Source organism: Rhinolophus hipposideros, assembly GCF_964194185.1.
Source record: "Rhinolophus hipposideros genome assembly, chromosome: 25".
NCBI lineage: Eukaryota > Metazoa > Chordata > Mammalia > Chiroptera > Rhinolophidae > Rhinolophus > Rhinolophus hipposideros.
This window is the reverse complement of record NC_138071.1, coordinates 21,528,778-21,545,303: the sequence shown is the minus strand read 5'-3', so window position 1 is coordinate 21,545,303 and position 16,526 is coordinate 21,528,778. Positions and strand designations below refer to the sequence as shown.

At 42.1% G+C, this 16,526-nt stretch overlaps 1 protein-coding gene across 6 annotated transcripts in view; it reads left to right on the top strand.

The window, feature by feature from the left end:
• Positions 1 to 16,241, top strand: part of MKRN1 (makorin ring finger protein 1) — a 38,021-nt gene extending 21,780 nt beyond the window's left edge. For 4 of the 6 annotated variants that reach the window (XM_081038420.1, XM_081038418.1, XM_081038422.1 and 1 more), the window contains 7 exons: positions 4,572 to 4,700; positions 9,516 to 9,745; positions 10,165 to 10,391; positions 12,461 to 12,675; positions 13,420 to 13,530; positions 14,090 to 14,228; positions 14,575 to 16,234. In XM_081038420.1, the coding sequence (XP_080894546.1) occupies positions 4,579 to 4,700; positions 9,516 to 9,745; positions 10,165 to 10,391; positions 12,461 to 12,675; positions 13,420 to 13,530; positions 14,090 to 14,228; positions 14,575 to 14,787 (1,257 nt within the window). In that variant the 5' untranslated portion in view covers positions 4,572 to 4,578 and the 3' untranslated portion in view covers positions 14,788 to 16,234. Of the gene's footprint in view, positions 1 to 4,571; positions 4,701 to 9,515; positions 9,746 to 10,164; positions 10,392 to 12,460; positions 12,676 to 13,419; positions 13,531 to 14,089; positions 14,229 to 14,574 lie in introns of all 6 variants that reach the window. The other 2 variants (XM_081038419.1, XM_081038423.1) reach the window with 2 other exon arrangements.
• Positions 16,242 to 16,526: the final 285 nt, after the last annotated feature.

The following is a 16,526-nucleotide window of genomic DNA, read 5'->3' as shown; positions in this document are numbered from 1 at the left end:
TAATCTAACATTTTGGAAAAAAGTACTATGTAAAGGACACAGGTGTAGATGTGATTGCTTAGATTTTTTTTTAAAATACAAGCCTGTCTGTAGCTTTTGCTTTAGGGCTGTAGGGCTTTACTCAGGAGCTAGTAAACTCAGTAAGTGCTTGAATTGATGTCGACAAATCCACACCTGAAATTATTCACTGTAGTATATACTAGTAAGATTCCTCTGCTTTTTTTTTTTAAACCACTCGTAAATTAGCAAAGACAAAAGACTTGATGGACCATGTATATCTTTCCAGGATCACGCCATTCAGTTATTCAGTAATTAAGCATTCGTGCCTACAGTGAAAGACAGAGCTAGCTGTCAAAGGGAATGCAGAAATGCGTTGTATTATAAATATTTTCAGTGTGTGTGATAGCTAAAGCCCCTTTGAAGAGAATTCGAAATAGTGATGTGTTCCAGTTTTGTGCCTAGTTCCCCTCAGATGTAGGAATTGGACTGAGGCTGGTTTCTTTACTTAGGGTATAGTCCTCTTAGAAGTTAGGACTTGTTTGGATGATGGATATTTGTGTTTTGTTGTTGTTCTTTGATATTTGTTTTTACTTGCTTAGGATCATCTGCATTTTCTTGCGAGTTACTATTTCTTTTGAAATTCGTATTTCTACTGCTTAAGAAAAACCTATACATACCTATCCCAAGGAACTGTGTTATGCTGCCCCCACCAGGCCGTTTGGAGGAATATTATGAAATAGAAATGCTATTGCTTCTAGCTTCCTTGAGCGCAGGGGTTCAAACAATTAATACTTAAAGAAAAGTTATAACTGGCAAATTGTAATTTTTACTTACCACTTACTTAGACATTGCTTTATCAGAGTGCTTCTACAGTGGTAGATGAGTGTTCTTTAAGTGTAGTTAATATAGCTTAAAAATGATGGAAATTCTTCCAGAAAGTCTTTGTCCAAGTGCTGTGATATCTACAATGAAATTCATTACTGGGCGACTATTATAGGGTTTTTCTTTTGAAGGGATGGCATTACAGAATATTTTTTCTTCTCCTGGGCTGGAAACTTACTTGCTACTGGGACTGATTCATCTCGACACCTTACCTGTCTTCTACAGTTAAACAAGTATGTAAGTATTATCTGTATAGGTACTGGAGGAGAGAAAAGGCAGAATAAACCGTGATCCTTAACCAACAGGAATTATTTACAAACTAGTTTGCGAAATGGGACATGCCCTCATCAAAAATTTAAATATCAAAGTAAGAAATGTAACCAGATTATGTGACTAAATGGCACATGAATCTGTACTTTCTGTAAATCCCCAGAGAGGTTGTGCGGTCTGGAGGTACTGTGGGGGTGTTGTTTGTTTCTCTTGTACCGTCACAAGCTGCTGTTGGTGTTTCTTGTAATGTATCTCGGTGACCATGCTTAGGTTTCCAAGAGGAACAGCAGTAAGGTTTTCTAGTCAGTTGTATTTGTCTTTATTACTGGACAGTGTCTGCTTGGAGCCATTGCATGTTCAAGGGGGAAGGAAACAGCCCAGCTTGTCACTGAAGACAAGCTCAGCATGGGCAGTGGCATCAGGTGACTTTGAACGGTGGCTTTTGGTGGTGGCATTTAAAAACAAAAAAAGTTATTTTGATTGGTTTGGTTTTGGGGAGAAATTCTCGGGAGTGGGTTGCCTTTTTCCTTTTCCTGTTACCTGCCACTATCGTGTGAGTCATCTCTCAGACTTCCACAGAGATGGGTTGGCGGGAAGGGATTTCATGGTGAGCAAGGTATGTAATTCTGGGTATACCAACAGTGTTGGTATCACTGAGAGACAAGTGCAACAAACCAAAAAACCCAGACCATACACGTGCAGCAGCATGTGAAATAATACTTCTTATTGGGCAGTAACTAATTAGGGCTAGTGTTTGTCTCTTCTGCAGCATCCGGTGATTTTGTGTCTGCTTGGATTCCTCCAGTGATGCTCGTTCTGGACCTCAGGAGGTTCTTTCATTGCTGGATAGTTTTGTTTCCAGTCCTGATGTTGAGCCAGATCTCTGATGGAGCTTCCCACAGACAGTATTCACTTTGTCAGGAATGGGCTGGAAAAGGTTATTCCTTTGTCTTCTGGCTAAGCTACTCCAGTACCAGTTACTTAAAATTTTCTTGTGGCAAGATAAGATATCTAAGTGTCTTTAATGTAGTGTTTTAAAATTTGAGTCTGATTCGGACACTTCCTCGTTTCAAGTCCTTCAATGGTTTTCTTACTGCTCTGAGATCGCTTACAAGGCCCTGCAGAGTCTTCCCGAGCTATCCAGCCCCATCTCCCCCAAGTTTGCCCTTGTTCTCTTCACTCTTGGTCATCTGCTATATTATGTGTGCTTGTGGCCAAAAAGTGCTAATAGACCACTCTTCACTGCCTTAGGCCAGCCAATCTATGTGCTGACTTTAATTTTCTCTCTGTCATTTTGGATTCTAGAGAAGTTTTCAGTCATCATGGATGTCAAAAAGTAATAGTGGTGTGTGTGTGTTTGCAGTTCTAAGGAAGCGTGTTGTGCTGAACTATAAAATGCCAGGATCAAGGAGTGGAATTCCTTTTATTTTCAGATTTTTTAAAATTACTATTATTGGGGAAGGGGAACATGACTTGATTGGGGAACAGTGTATACTTCCAGGACTTTTCCAAATCAAGTTGTTGTCCTTTCACTCTTAGCTGTGGAGGGTGCAGCTCAGGTCCAGTTGCCATTGTTAGTTGCAGGGGGCACAGCCCACCATCCCTTGCGGGAGTCGAATCGAACCAGCACCCTTGATGTTGAGAGCCCACTGGCCCATGTGGGAATCGAACCGGCAGCCTTCAGAGTCGGAGCACAGAGCTCCAAACGCCTGAGCCACCGGGCCAGCCTGGGAGTTGAATTTCTTGAAGCAACTGATTTAAAAAAAAAGAGGTTAAGGTCAGCAGCTTGGTAGACCTTAGTAGTGATTGGTAGAAGACATAATTTGACATAAAACCTAAGTGCAACAATTGAATGAATGGAAACATGGCAGAATAGGATTTAGGAACAAACGTAATTCCAAGTATTATGCCTGAGATTTAGGAGCTATCTGCCCAGCTTGCAATCTCTAGGCAGATATTTTATCAAACCTTAAAATAGACATCTCTGACTTGCAACTGACCCAAGAAAATAAGCAAAGTATGGATACCTTTGTCTTGTGTTTAGAAGTGAGAGTTGAGGTGTTCACACTGGGGATCAGACAGAAAGCAACTATTCAAACAGTGACATTGTTTCAAATGAATAACCTATTTCAACTGTAGATACTTTTATAAATACTTTTATAGCATGATTACCGACAGTGGTGATTACAATATAATTATCATTGACTTGTTTATTTTGTTTTAATTGTTAATTTTTTCCTTATCGGTACTAGTGGTTTAGCTCAAATTTGGGTTATGTGACACTCAAACAGCTTCAAAGCTTCCACAAAGTAGTCCTGTTGCAAAAGCTTAAACCCATGTTAGATTAAGTTAAACCTAGTAACAGTTGAAGTTAGGTTAATTATAGTTATAATTTGACTTCTTACCATGTTCTTTCACATTTCAATTTGGGGCAACCTTCGTCAAGGCTCTTTAGGTAAATATGACTCTTTTCTGTGTATCATTCAAATCAGTGGGCAGGTAAAATGTATTTATTGCTATTCTGTCCATCCCCAGGTGCATATTTGGGGCGGTATAGCCTGCCAACAATAATTCTTCATAACCTTCCTCAAGAGAAGACCCTATCAAGGACCAAAGAATAAAAAGAACACCCACAGAATCCAGTGCTGGGCTGGTGGGGTTGTGTGTGGTAGTTCTCACTTTTCATAATTAGATCCTTTTCACGTCCCTGATTCAGAATGACTTAGAGAAATGCAGACTGCTGCGTGTGTTAACTGCTGCGTGTAATAACTTCCAATTACAGATTAGTTGGTCTCAGTTAAGGCCTCAAAATTTACCGTTCTAGAAAACCCCAGGTGATGCTGCCGCTGCTGGCCCAGGTCTACTTAGGAGCGATTTACTGAGTCACACACTCTGATACTTGCTGTTCGGAAACTGTCAGTTAGGTACACATGTAAGCGTTGCAGGCAGAGGGACAGCTGCCTGCCAAACAAAGGGCTAAAGTGATTTCCCCTTGCCTTTACTTTTGAAGCAAATTTTGCTTCTAGATTTTTCACGTGGCTTTTAAAGAATTAAAGTGGTTTCTTGAAGAAGTGAAACACTTTTAGAGTAGTTGACTCATTCCAGTCTCCGTTGCTTCTTTCTCTTTGATTTTTTTTTTTTTTTTTACAGATAGAACTGCCATTATGGCTAAAGTTAGTGGAAAAGTAGAAGCAACCCCGCTCCTGCAGGACTGTAAAATGAGAACAGGGGTCAGACTTAACCTGCAGAGGCAAAGTGAATGACGACTGAAAGTTTAAATCCCACTCGGTGCTTGTGTCTGTAGGCAGCCTTCCTGTGGCACCGTGTGAGGGATAACTTGATGGGCATCCCGTCGAGTTCTGCTTTGTGTATTGGCTTTCATCTGTTTTAATCCAACTTTGTGGTTCTTTGTCTCACAGGTATTTCATGCATGGGGTTTGTAAGGAGGGAGATAACTGTCGCTACTCGCATGACCTCTCTGACAGTCCTTACGGCATAGTGTGCAAGTATTTCCAGCGAGGCTACTGTATTTACGGAGACCGCTGCAGGTAAGAATTTGTTTACAAATTTGGTTCAGGGGCAGATTGGAGGTTGGGGAAAAATGGGTAAAATAGATAATCCTGATCGCTTTATAAGTAACAGATTGAAAATAATGCTTTGAGAAGGACTCCTTAGGAATGGTAGTACACTGACAGAAAGAAATCTCACATTTCTCAGGAAATGTGTTACTACACTTTAAAAAAATGCGTTTGTGATACAGTCTTTAGTTAATGCCTGAAAAGCAGGTTCTGCAGAGAGTGTGGTGAAGGTGTTTGTATCTGGCATTTCCTTTCCAAGACCAAGGATGAGGTGCATACTTGACCGATCGATCAGGGCTGGTTTCAGTTGTTCTTAGTGTGAATTAGGGATCGTAGGCATTTGGAACAGTGTATTTAGGTTACTAGTTAAGATTTGTCATTCAACTAAATTTTCCTGAAGCCCTTGAGTTCCCAAAATCACTTAAGCTAAAATTTAGGGGAAAAGCTTCAAGAGTGTCTCTTGAGTCTCAGAATGTTAGAGAACCAAAAGGGATTAGTTATTAAGTAATTGCTATCATTCATTGAATTGATGCCATAATCCTATTAAATTGCAATTCAGCAGTAGTGGGTTCAGAAAATATATAGGTATCTTAGTTATCTATTGATATACAAATTATCCCGAAATTTAGCAGCTTGAAAACCGTAAAACATTATCTCATAGTTTCTGAGTGTGGAATCTGGTAGTGGCTTTACTGGGAAGTCCTAGCTCAGACTCCCAGGACGTAGCAGTCAGGATTTTGGCCAGGGCTACCATCATCTGAAATCTTGGTTGGGGCTGGAGGGCCACTTTCAAGAGGGCTCCCTCTCGTCGGCTGGTGGGAGACTTCAGTTCCTCACCACGTGGACTTTTCCGTGATGCTACTTGAGTGTCCACACCTGGCAGCTGGCTTTCCCCAGAGCAAGTGACTCAAGAGCGACAGCAAGAATAAAGCCACGGTGCCTTTTATGACCTAGTCTCAGAAGTCACACACGGTCACTTCCACTATATTTTGTTTATTACAAGCGAGTCACTAAATCCAGTCCACTTTTAAGATGAGAGAGATTGGGCTTCACGTCCAATCGCTTTTGAAGGGAGGAGTATCAAAGAATGAATTTGGGACAAACTCTAAACCGTCACACTGGGTGAGACATTTTGGCAATGTCATAGCCAGTTTCCGTGTCCTGTTAATCAGAAAAGAATTGTGTCAGCTATTGGGTTCAAATGCTTAGAGTGCAAAAGACTTAAGAAATTATTAATGGGTGGGATATTAATGTTAGGTCATCCCACACCTGTTCTAGGAAATCTGGTAAGGGTAGAGAAAAAAAAAGTTCTTTTTCATGTGACTGTGGGAGCTCAGAAGTGGAACCTCTGACATCTGAGTTTAGGAGTCATTTATTTTGCTCTCTTCTAATTTCTTCATTGCAATATTGCTGGAAAGGGGGAAAAAGGACACAGTGCCACTCAAAAAAAAACCCCAACTATGTCTTTGCAGTCACAGTATTAATGGGGTGGGGGAAAGTTATTGGTGAGCAATTCTTTGTAGTAGGATGGTCCTCGTAGATTTTCCAGAGCAGCTTAATTGTAGGGGAACTAGTTGGTCCGTTCAGAATCCTTGTAAACCATGTCTGGGGAGAGAGGAATTGAATGTTGGTAAGAATGGAGATAAGACAGACATGCTCAGAACATACTGGAGAATATGCCGTGTGACAGAAGAGGAAACGTATGGCTACGTATTAACAGAGTGAGTGTCCTATTACAGAAGTGGAACTCATCTGATTAGCCCATGTAGGTGGAATGGGAACTAAGGTTAAATTGAAGAAATTTGAGCCCAGGCCTAGACTGTGTGTCAGTCAGCTTATTTTTCAGGTGGCTTTGCCAGCCCCTATTGGCATTCCTCGGGGGAGAGGATACAAGGCCCCCTGCAGCGTAGGAGGTGGGGGGATACAAGGGGTGGGCTTCCTTGTGACAGACAGTAGGGGAGGCCCTGGCACTTAGGCACAGGAATCAACTAGTGGACTGCGGTTCTTTTCGGTTTTCTTTATACACCTGCCTCGTTGGGGAATGATCCTGATTGAGCTGGATTTAGAGCTCATAGGATAAAATGAAAGGACTTAGGGAAACCCATGTACTAATAGTCTGCCGGAAAGGGACGTTAGGTGAAAATTGTTTAGGACAGGCTGAGACAGGTGATTATCATGAACTTGGTTACACACTAGTTAAGGAAGGAATCTTACGAAAGGGCTGGTCCCACGACTACTTGTTTTCTTGTTCAAGTTATACCTGGGGACTGAAACCTACTTTTCTTTTTTTTCTATTATAGCTTTATATGTATATATGTATATATGTAATTAGTTATATTTTTTATCAGTCATACATATTTTTTATTTTATTAGAAAAGTACAGAGCAACATAATAGACATTTACACCCCTCAAAGTGATAACCTCCCTCCCCCAAGAAATCTACTTTTCACTCTTACTGTGCAGGGATCTTTTTATACAACTTGGCAACGCCGGAATTTCAAATAATGTAACTCCTCATGCAGGGAATCGTTTATAGCGGATACGGCCAGTGGCCGCCATACTGGACAGAGCAGCTTTAGAGTCACCATAGACTTGGGACACCGCTTACTTGACAGTTACGTCGTCTGTGTCACCTAAAATGATGACAGTGCTTCCTTCACAGTTTTTTGATGATGGAGTGAGATGATTAAAAACGAAAGCATATTCATGCTAGTTCCTTCTCATTCCTTAGCTTGCATTGATTCCAGTCTGTGGAATAAAATGCATTGGGTTTTTGTAGCTGATAACAGGATACTCAAATTCCTTGCACTGAAAAGCAAAGTAGTTTACTGAATGCTTAAGAGGAGGCACATAAAGATTTGGGATAGTATAATATAAAGATAACCTGCTCAACAATTGTTCCATAAGCTAAATGACAGTCTTTAGGCTTCATTTCTTTTTTAGATGTAGACACCTATAAAACATAGTTCGTATTGCTCAATTAATTACAAGAACTGCTAGATACATGCTGTAAGTTACGACACAGTTTAGATTTACTATGTACATTGTTAATTTATGGTGTCTGAATGGCTCAACAGAAAATGCTCAAAGAATTGAGGATTTCCTCAGGCAGAAAGTTGTTTTTTGAAGGAAATAGTTTTTCTATATACTTGGAGATGTGGTTTAATGATAAATTTTACAGATGAAAAGGAATGAGAAGAGAAAATGTGTAGGGTAAGAATTTGGGAAAGTGCCACGGCCCGCGCGGCCTGGAGGGCTTGGCCTGAGGGGGAAGGTTGAGGAGATTGAGAAAAGACACAGACAGGAAAGCTGGGATCGGGAGGTCCACCATCCATGGATGGCAGAGCAGTGGCGCAGTCTTTATTTTACACACAGTTTTTATACAGTCTTAGAATAGTTATATAAATACACAAGTATTAGCAGAACAAGCAGGTATTAATTAGAACATTTTGTTCTGTGTATTGGCCAGTTTGTATGTGTGTCGCTGCCTCAGTGTTATCTTGTACTTTCTGGGAAGATTGCTGAGGCGAGGCTTCCCATGGGAATGACCTTGCAGTTGCAAGGCCCTTGTCAGCTCACAGCCTGGTCTCCACAGGAAAGGAAGTAACTAGGTGAATGAATGGATGTAGGAAAAGCAAACACACATTGTATATGTGGTCAGCACTGTGTCTCCCTTTTAATAACGGGAGCACTTTAGTTTATGTGTCGGTAGAATGTTCCACGTTTCCACTTGTCAAATTTGAGTGTCAGCATTGCTTTGATTTATCAATCTTCGCCGCACAGTCTCCTTAGCAGAATTGCCATGGGAACTGTAGATTAACTACCTGAAACTCCTGAGTAGAGTGGAATTTGAAGGGAAATACAGTAGTACCTCGGTTTTCGAACATCTTTGTTGACGAACATTTTGGTTTTTGAATGCCATGAACCAGAAGTAAATGCTTCGGTTTTCGAACACGACTCAGGAGTCAAATATGTTACACAGCTTCCCAAGTGCAAGATCCTGAGGCCTAGCTATCGGCTGTTTACGAATGTTTCAGAGTTCATGGATTACGTTCGAAAACCGAGGTACCACTGATGGTCTCTGTCAGTGGTGGGCAAACGATGGCATGTAGGCCAAACCTGGCCAAAGGCTCTTTTTGTGAATAAAGTTATATTGGAACACAGCCACACATGGTCATTTAAATAATGCCTATGGCTGCTTTTGAACTGCAGTTGCAGAGTTGAATACTTGTGACAATTGACCAGTATAACTGACAAAGCCTCAAATACTTATTACGTATTTGACCTTTTAAAGTTTTCTGCCCCCTGCTCTATAGCCTTGCTGCTCAGAATGTGGCCCCTAGACCAGAAGTAGTATGAGCCTCATGTTGGGGGGGGGACGCTTGTTGGACATGCAGAATCAGGGGCTCCATGCCAGAATTAGAAATTAGGTATCTGCTTTTAACAATTTCCCAGGTGTTTCATATGCACAGTAGTTTGACAAGAACCCAAGGATAGGATCAGGGCATATACAGAGGGTGCCAAAAAAATGTAGACACATTTTAAGAAAGGAAAACTATTAAAATTGTAATACTCAATATATGCTGATAACAAAAGATGAATACAAGTCACGTTTGACTTCTGCAATGACGAGAGGTGCTCAGAGTGGTTCCCATCAGCGTCCAGACACTTGAGCAAAGCTGACCAAAGTATCCACTTGTATACACTTTGCCCCCTGCGTATCCCACCTAGAGGGTTCAGGTTAGACAGTGACTGCTGATGCTGACTTCTGGATTTTTCTTTAGGTATGAGCACAGCAAGCCATTGAAACAGGAAGAAACGACTAGTGCAGATCTAACTGCAAAGGTGTCTCTTACTGCTTCCTCAAGTCTCTCATCAGCAGTTGGACCGATTGTGGAAATGAATACGGGCGAGGCCGAGTCAAGAAATTCAAACTTTGCAACTGTAGGAGCAGTTTCAGAAGACTGGGTGAATGCCATTGAGTTTGTTCCTGGCCAGCCCTACTGTGGCCGGAGTGAGTATTTTGAAGAATAAAAACAAGTAAGAGGGCTAGACAGTAGGTCGTCAATTAGCTGAGTTTTCACCACCTTCCTGCTTCCAAACTTCACAGTTAGCCTAATCTTAATTGGATCACCTGAGACTTATAGGTGGCATGAAAAACTTTCTGAATCCCAATAGTAATGAATTTAGAATGTTTTGAAAAACTGAAGCCAGTTTCACAAGGAATACATAAAACATTGTTTTTCCTTTTTACAAGCCAAATCTCGGAAATACCAGAATTAAGAAAAGTTCATGTCTTTCAAGAGCAAGGAAATTAGTTCAATAGACTGTTTTGGAGTTTAATTGAAGTTCTTTTCAGTTAGCATCTCAGTTACCTTAGAGTTGTCTGCCATATCCGTGTTGGACCTTTACCACCCTCTTGAACATTTTCAGCTGCCCCTTCCTGCACTGACGCTCCCCTGCAGGGCTCAGTGACCAAGGAAGACTCCGAGAAGGAGCAAAGCACAGTGGAAACGAAGCAGCAGCTTTGCCCGTACGCCGCCGTGGGAGAGTGCCGATACGGGGAGAACTGTGTGTATCTCCACGGAGACTCCTGTGACATGTGTGGGCTGCAAGTCCTCCACCCAGTGGACGCGGCCCAGAGATCACAGCACATAAAAGTAAGTCTTTAGCGGATTCCATGTTCAGTGGTGTGAGGACTAGATTTGCCCTTTCCCAGCAGTGCCAGTTCATTGCCGAGAAACCTTTGGTGAACCGAATGGTTATCAGTAAGTAGGGATATTCTCTTTTGGGCTTATCAAGAAGTCATACTTTCAGAACCTCAGACTTCTTATATTTTTCTCTTTTAGTTTTTAATTAACAGCTTTTCTAAGATGCACATTTCATTGGTTTTTAACATATTTACAGGGTTGTGCAACCATTACCACTGTTCTAATTTTAGGATATTTTCATCATCCTGGAAAGAAACTTCATCGATTTGCTCCATCACTCTCCCTTCAACCCCTGGCAAAAGCTAATCTACTTTCTATCTCCATGATTTGCCTATTCTGGACTTTTCATATGAATGGAATCATAGAGGTGGCCCTTTGTGACTGGCTAAAACATTAGCATAATGTTTTCAAGATTCATGCATGTTGTAGTGTATATCAGTCCTTCGTTCTTTTTGTGGCTGAGTAATCCACTGTGTAACTAGAAAAAACAAACTGTGTAGTCTAGTTACACAGTTTGTTTTTCTATTTGTTAGTCGGAAGTGTGGGTTGTTTTTACTTTTTGGCTCTTGAATAATGCCAAACATTCATGTGTACATTTTTATGGACATGTGTTTTACTTTGTCTTGGAGTAGAGTTGCTGGGTCATGGTAACTGGCAGTTGCTCTTCTTCCAGTGTTGCTGCACCATTTTAAATTCCCAACAGCAATGGGTGACGGTTTCCAGTTATGGCTTTAATAAGCCCATTTGCAGCATAAATTTTTTTGTTGCGAAGACATTATATTAACCTTTTACTTACTGGAAGCAATTTTGATACTAATTATTTCTAATAAAAATTAATTGGGTTGTTGAGGGGTGGTGCATGGTGTGAGATAGGCATAATTTGAATCCTATCTTCACAGCGTATTGGAATAGTGCTTACCTCTGAAGATGGTTTAAAAAAAGGTTTAGGAAAAAGAAAATATACTAAAATGTGGTTATGTGGGATTGTGAGTAACTTTTCTATTGCTTTTTTGCATTTCCTATAATTAGCATGTTTCTTACAGATTATAAAATGTGTAATATGCTATGTCAATTATACCTCAATTAAAATAAAAAGTATGTGATGTCCACAGAAATTTGTATATGAACGTTCATAGCAGCATTATTTGTAATAGTGCCAAAGTGGAAACAACTGAAATGTCTGTCACCTGATGAATGGGTACATACATGTGGTCTATACATGCAATGGAATGTTACTCAGCAATAAAAAGAAGTAAAATACCAATATTCTACTACAAAGATAACCTGGAAAATGTGCTAAGTGAACAAAGCCAGTCACAAAAGGTTACATATTTATATGAAGTGTCCTGAATAAGCAAATCTACAGGTGAGTTGCCTAGGACTGGGTGGGTAGTGTGTTCAGGGGGAAATAAGTGACTACTCTGGGGATGGGGTTTCTCGTTGGGGTGACAAAAATGTTCCGGTATTGACTGTGGTGATGGTTGCACAATTCTGCGCACAGCAAAAACCATTTAATTGTGCACTTTGAATTATATGGTATGTGATTTATCTTCAATAAATAAAGCTGGTTTTTCTAATGTGAAAATTATGTATCTGACACATAATTGTGTCACCTAATAAATGTTGGTATCCTTCACGCTTATTTTCTGACAGGTTGTAAATTAAGGGCTTAATCCTGATTGCATTTTCCATCTAAAAAAGCAGAAAATCAACAAACTTAGTATGAAAAATTGTGCTCAATGAGGGTAACAGCAAGGGGTGAGCTGAGCCCCTCCATAGATAAAAGTGGGTATTTTTGTTTCTGAAGTTGAGTCCTCACAGTGTGACTTTTTGTGAAGTCCCAAAATGTCAGCACACCGGTAGTCACTTGGGAACAAAGCTGCTTTTACAGTCCGGCTGCGAGTCTTACCTTTTCAGCCGACTGTTTGGGTCTCTGAACGTGAGCTGTTAACTGGCAGGGGGAAGTGTCTTCGTCCAGTGACTTGATTGCCCTTCTTCTCTCCCTCCGCCTTGCCCAGTCCTGCATTGAGGCCCATGAGAAGGACATGGAGCTGTCGTTTGCCGTGCAGCGCAGCCAGGACATGGTGTGTGGCATCTGCATGGAGGTCGTCTACGAGAAAGCCAACCCCAGCGAGCGCCGCTTTGGTATCCTGTCCAACTGCAGCCACACCTACTGTCTCAAGTGTATTCGCAAGTGGAGGAGTGCTAAGCAATTTGAGAGCAAGATCATAAAGTGAGGCTCTTCCCCAACCTTCGTTTGTGCTTTCTATTTTGGGGAAGAATTTAGTATCGTGTGCCAACTCTCAACCAGACGGAGCGCATTTAAATGCATGCATTTTATCTTGAAACAGGGGTATTCTTCTAATTGGGGTTTCTTTGTATTTCAGCTAGCTTCTAGGTTAGTTGGTATATCTACTTTTATTTGAATGAGGAAACCCTATGTATCAGTTCAGTAGAATCTTCGTGCTTTTTCTGAGGAGATTGTGTTTAATGGATTAGCCAGTTTAGGTCAGTGAACCAACTTACCTAGCTCTGAATGTATGTTTCCTGAAGTTTTTACATTTTCCACTTTCCTATTCCATTCATTAAGCTAGCCAATAATCCACCATCCTTGTTCTCATAACTGAACAAAAACGGCATAACCTAAACAGAGCAAAGTTACAAGAAATAAATTTATTTCAACGAAAGAAAAAGGAGTCTGTGTGAAATGTCTTCTTTTGTTTTGTTTTTGGTTTTGTTTTTTTACCTAAGTTATTTTTTTAATGAACTGGCTAGCCATTGAGTTGAATTTGTAAAGGAGCTTGTCTTGCCTTCCGAGAAACGGTCAGTTGTGTGAGAGTGTGTGGAGCCCTTTCAGGAGCTGCCCCCTTGCCTTTCGGTTAAGTCTGAACCTGGAGCCGACACACCAGGGTGTGTCCTGGAGGCAGCGGGGCCGCTAAAGGAGAATTTGCATTGCAGCCTGTTCATTGTTTCCCAGGTCCTGCCCCGAATGCCGGATCACATCTAACTTTGTCATTCCAAGTGAGTACTGGGTGGAAGAGAAAGAAGAGAAGCAGAAACTCATTCAGAAATACAAGGAGGCCATGAGGTATGAGCGCTGCAGCCTTTCCTCGCTGAGGCCCCAGCGCAGCGTGAGCGGCTTCACGTTGCCAAGGACAGTGCTGCACTGTGTACTCACTCCTACCTCCTTCCTGCCCTTTCTTAACTTCCCAGTACAGTGTATTTTGTCACCCCGGTAATACGTGCCCGTTGTGTGTCCTGCTGTGTAACACGGTCCTGGGGCTGCGTGCCGGGGACTGTGTTAACATGAAGCCTGTACTGCTGAGAGCTGACGCCCGTGCATGGGGCGCTACCTTACTATGAGTCCATGTTCTAGTTGTCATGTATTCTTGTGTGTGGGCTTCTAGAAGGTTTGCTCTGCTGGATCTGCGGTACTCGAGCTGCTAAACAGTGTAGACTCGAACCGAATGTCTGTTTCTCGTTAGTGTTTCATGCGTTAGCACACACATGTTTAAGAACACACCTCGGGGAGGGCTGTAAACTGACACACTGGTTCTCTCCCTACCTGTTTAAAGAAACCCCGGATGATAGTCGAATACAGACCTGAAATCCACTGTGAATAAGGGCTGCGATATTTTCCTTTCCAGCAACAAGGCGTGCAGGTATTTTGATGAAGGACGTGGGAGCTGCCCATTTGGAGGGAACTGTTTTTACAAGCATGCCTACCCCGATGGCCGTAGAGAGGAGCCACAGAGACAGAAAGTGGGAACATCAAGCAGATACCGGGTAACTCTCACTTTTTTTAAAGGGGGAAATGACACGCTCTCAGTGGAGCCCTGCACACATTGGGGTAGGGGCAGGAGATTATGGGCGCGAGACTAGTGTTAAAGGAGGAAAGCAACCTCAGAAAACTGGGAGGGATATGAAAGGAAAAAATAGGATGCTTAAAGCCCTAGGCTAAACTGTTTGCATCAAGTAACCGGAGGGGAGGAATTGATTGGTAAAGTGGAAACCCTAAATGAGAAGTCTGGTTCGTCATGCCCTCTGGTGTGCTGGACGTTTTGCCTTAGAAACAAGAGAATAGAAGATGCTTCTCGGCAGTGCCACCCTATCATGGCCTTGTTTTTTACAGGCCCAACGAAGGAACCACTTCTGGGAGCTCATTGAGGAAAGAGAGAACAGCAACCCCTTTGACAACGATGAAGAGGAGCTGGTCACCTTTGAGCTGGGCGAGATGTTGCTTATGCTTTTGGCTGCAGGTGGGGACGACGAGCTGACAGACTCTGAAGACGAGTGGGACTTGTTTCATGATGAGCTGGAAGATTTCTATGACTTGGATCTATAGCTGCGTTGCGTGGCGTGGGGACTGGGGGCCGGGCCTCAGACAGGAGCTGTGCCCTGTGGTGGGGCGACAGCGTCCGTGTTCCCGAGGCAGGCCTGGCAACTCCAGGTGCTGTCGGAATAACCTCTACCCAGGGCCTGTCTGCTCAAGAATCCCTCACCTTTCCCCACAGAGTGAGTTGTTTTCTGTTTAAAAAAGTTACAAAAATAAATCTTAAAAGTTAGTGTTTTTGTAACATGAACTTAACTGTCAGACAGTTAGTGTAGGTTTGTTGCGTCATCTGTTTTCAACCAAGTTCACACAGTTCTAGGGTAGTGTTTCTGGGCTTCTCACACTCATTTTGAGGACCTCAGACCCACAAGTAACAGCGCTGGCCCTGCTTTGAGGTCCAAGGAGAGGTGTAGTGGGTGAAGGATCTGAACTGTGGCAAGCAGCCTCTGCTACGGAAACTTGGGGTTTCTGGTGAGATCTGCACAGCTGTGTGTGTATCTCTGTTCCCTACCCCGTAACCCCCACCCCGTGCTCTTGTTCTGTGGTTTTGGTCTCCTGTTTAATTGCACACTAGTAATACTACGGGGTAACCAGATGCGACTGCGCTGCGAGTTTTACTGTGTTTAGTGTGATAGAAATATTGTGAAAGAACACACATAAAAGATAGAGTGGCATAAAAGAAATGCAGAGTTGGAAGTTGACATACGGCTGATAGACGTGGCCTGCGTGAGTGTGAGCGTGTGATAAGCATCACTTCTGCATCGATGCGGCGTTCTTAGCCTTAGTGGAAAAGCTTGGTTTAGTCGTTGCAGCCTACTGTGGCAAATATCATACAGGACAAAGCAGTGTGTCGGTAGCTGTTCTAGCGCTGTCTGTCTGTCTGTATAAATAGAGAAATGGGCTTAGCCGTAGAGGTTCAAACTATCTGGTTATCCCGTCTATTAACACAAACTGGGTCTTGGACACACAGTTGTATTTAATGTTTAATGACCTAGCCTTCCCAGTTCAGGCACTTTCTGATAAACCTTCATCCTTTGAGGGGTTTTATTGTTGGGTTTTTGTGTTTGTTTTTGTGGGTGTTTGCATCATTCCATCCCTGAGCTTTGCAGGTAGACAGATGTGATTCAAAACTATGTTCTAAGGTGTTTCTTGTAGTGGGGTCTTTGGTTTGCAGTAATAAGTCACACTTTCCCACTGAAGTGCGGGAGGAGTGATAATCCACGAGACAAGTTGTTAGAAGGATTCCTTGATCGGAAATTGTTAGCTCTGCGTTTTGTTGCTGTTTCCTGAAAATAACTTGGAGATGCTCCTGAGTTGTCCATCTACTGCTTTGATTCCTTGGATCCCACCCAGTCTTTCACTTTAAGAGAAAACAATTGTTACAGAGGTCTCTGTATTTTGCAGCTGCCCTTTTGTAAGAAGCACTTTTCCCAAATAAAACAATTAAAAAAACCCCATAAATTGTCTTTCTGTTTTGTGTAATGTGTTGTTTGAAATATGCATAACATTTCTTTCTTTCATTGACTCATTGATCAATTCATCAATTAGTCAAATTTCTGTGGAGATGGTTTCATTGAGAAAAGGGACACCTTTCCTAAGACGTCTCGCCTGCTGAGAAATGTTTGAGAGATAAAGAGGAACCCTTACCAGTGGGGATCATCAAAACTGTTCTGCGTTAGAATTTGCCAGAGTGGCTATTAGGCCGTCCTTGCCAGTCAAAGGCACTGCCAGTTGGCTGCTGCCATATGTTT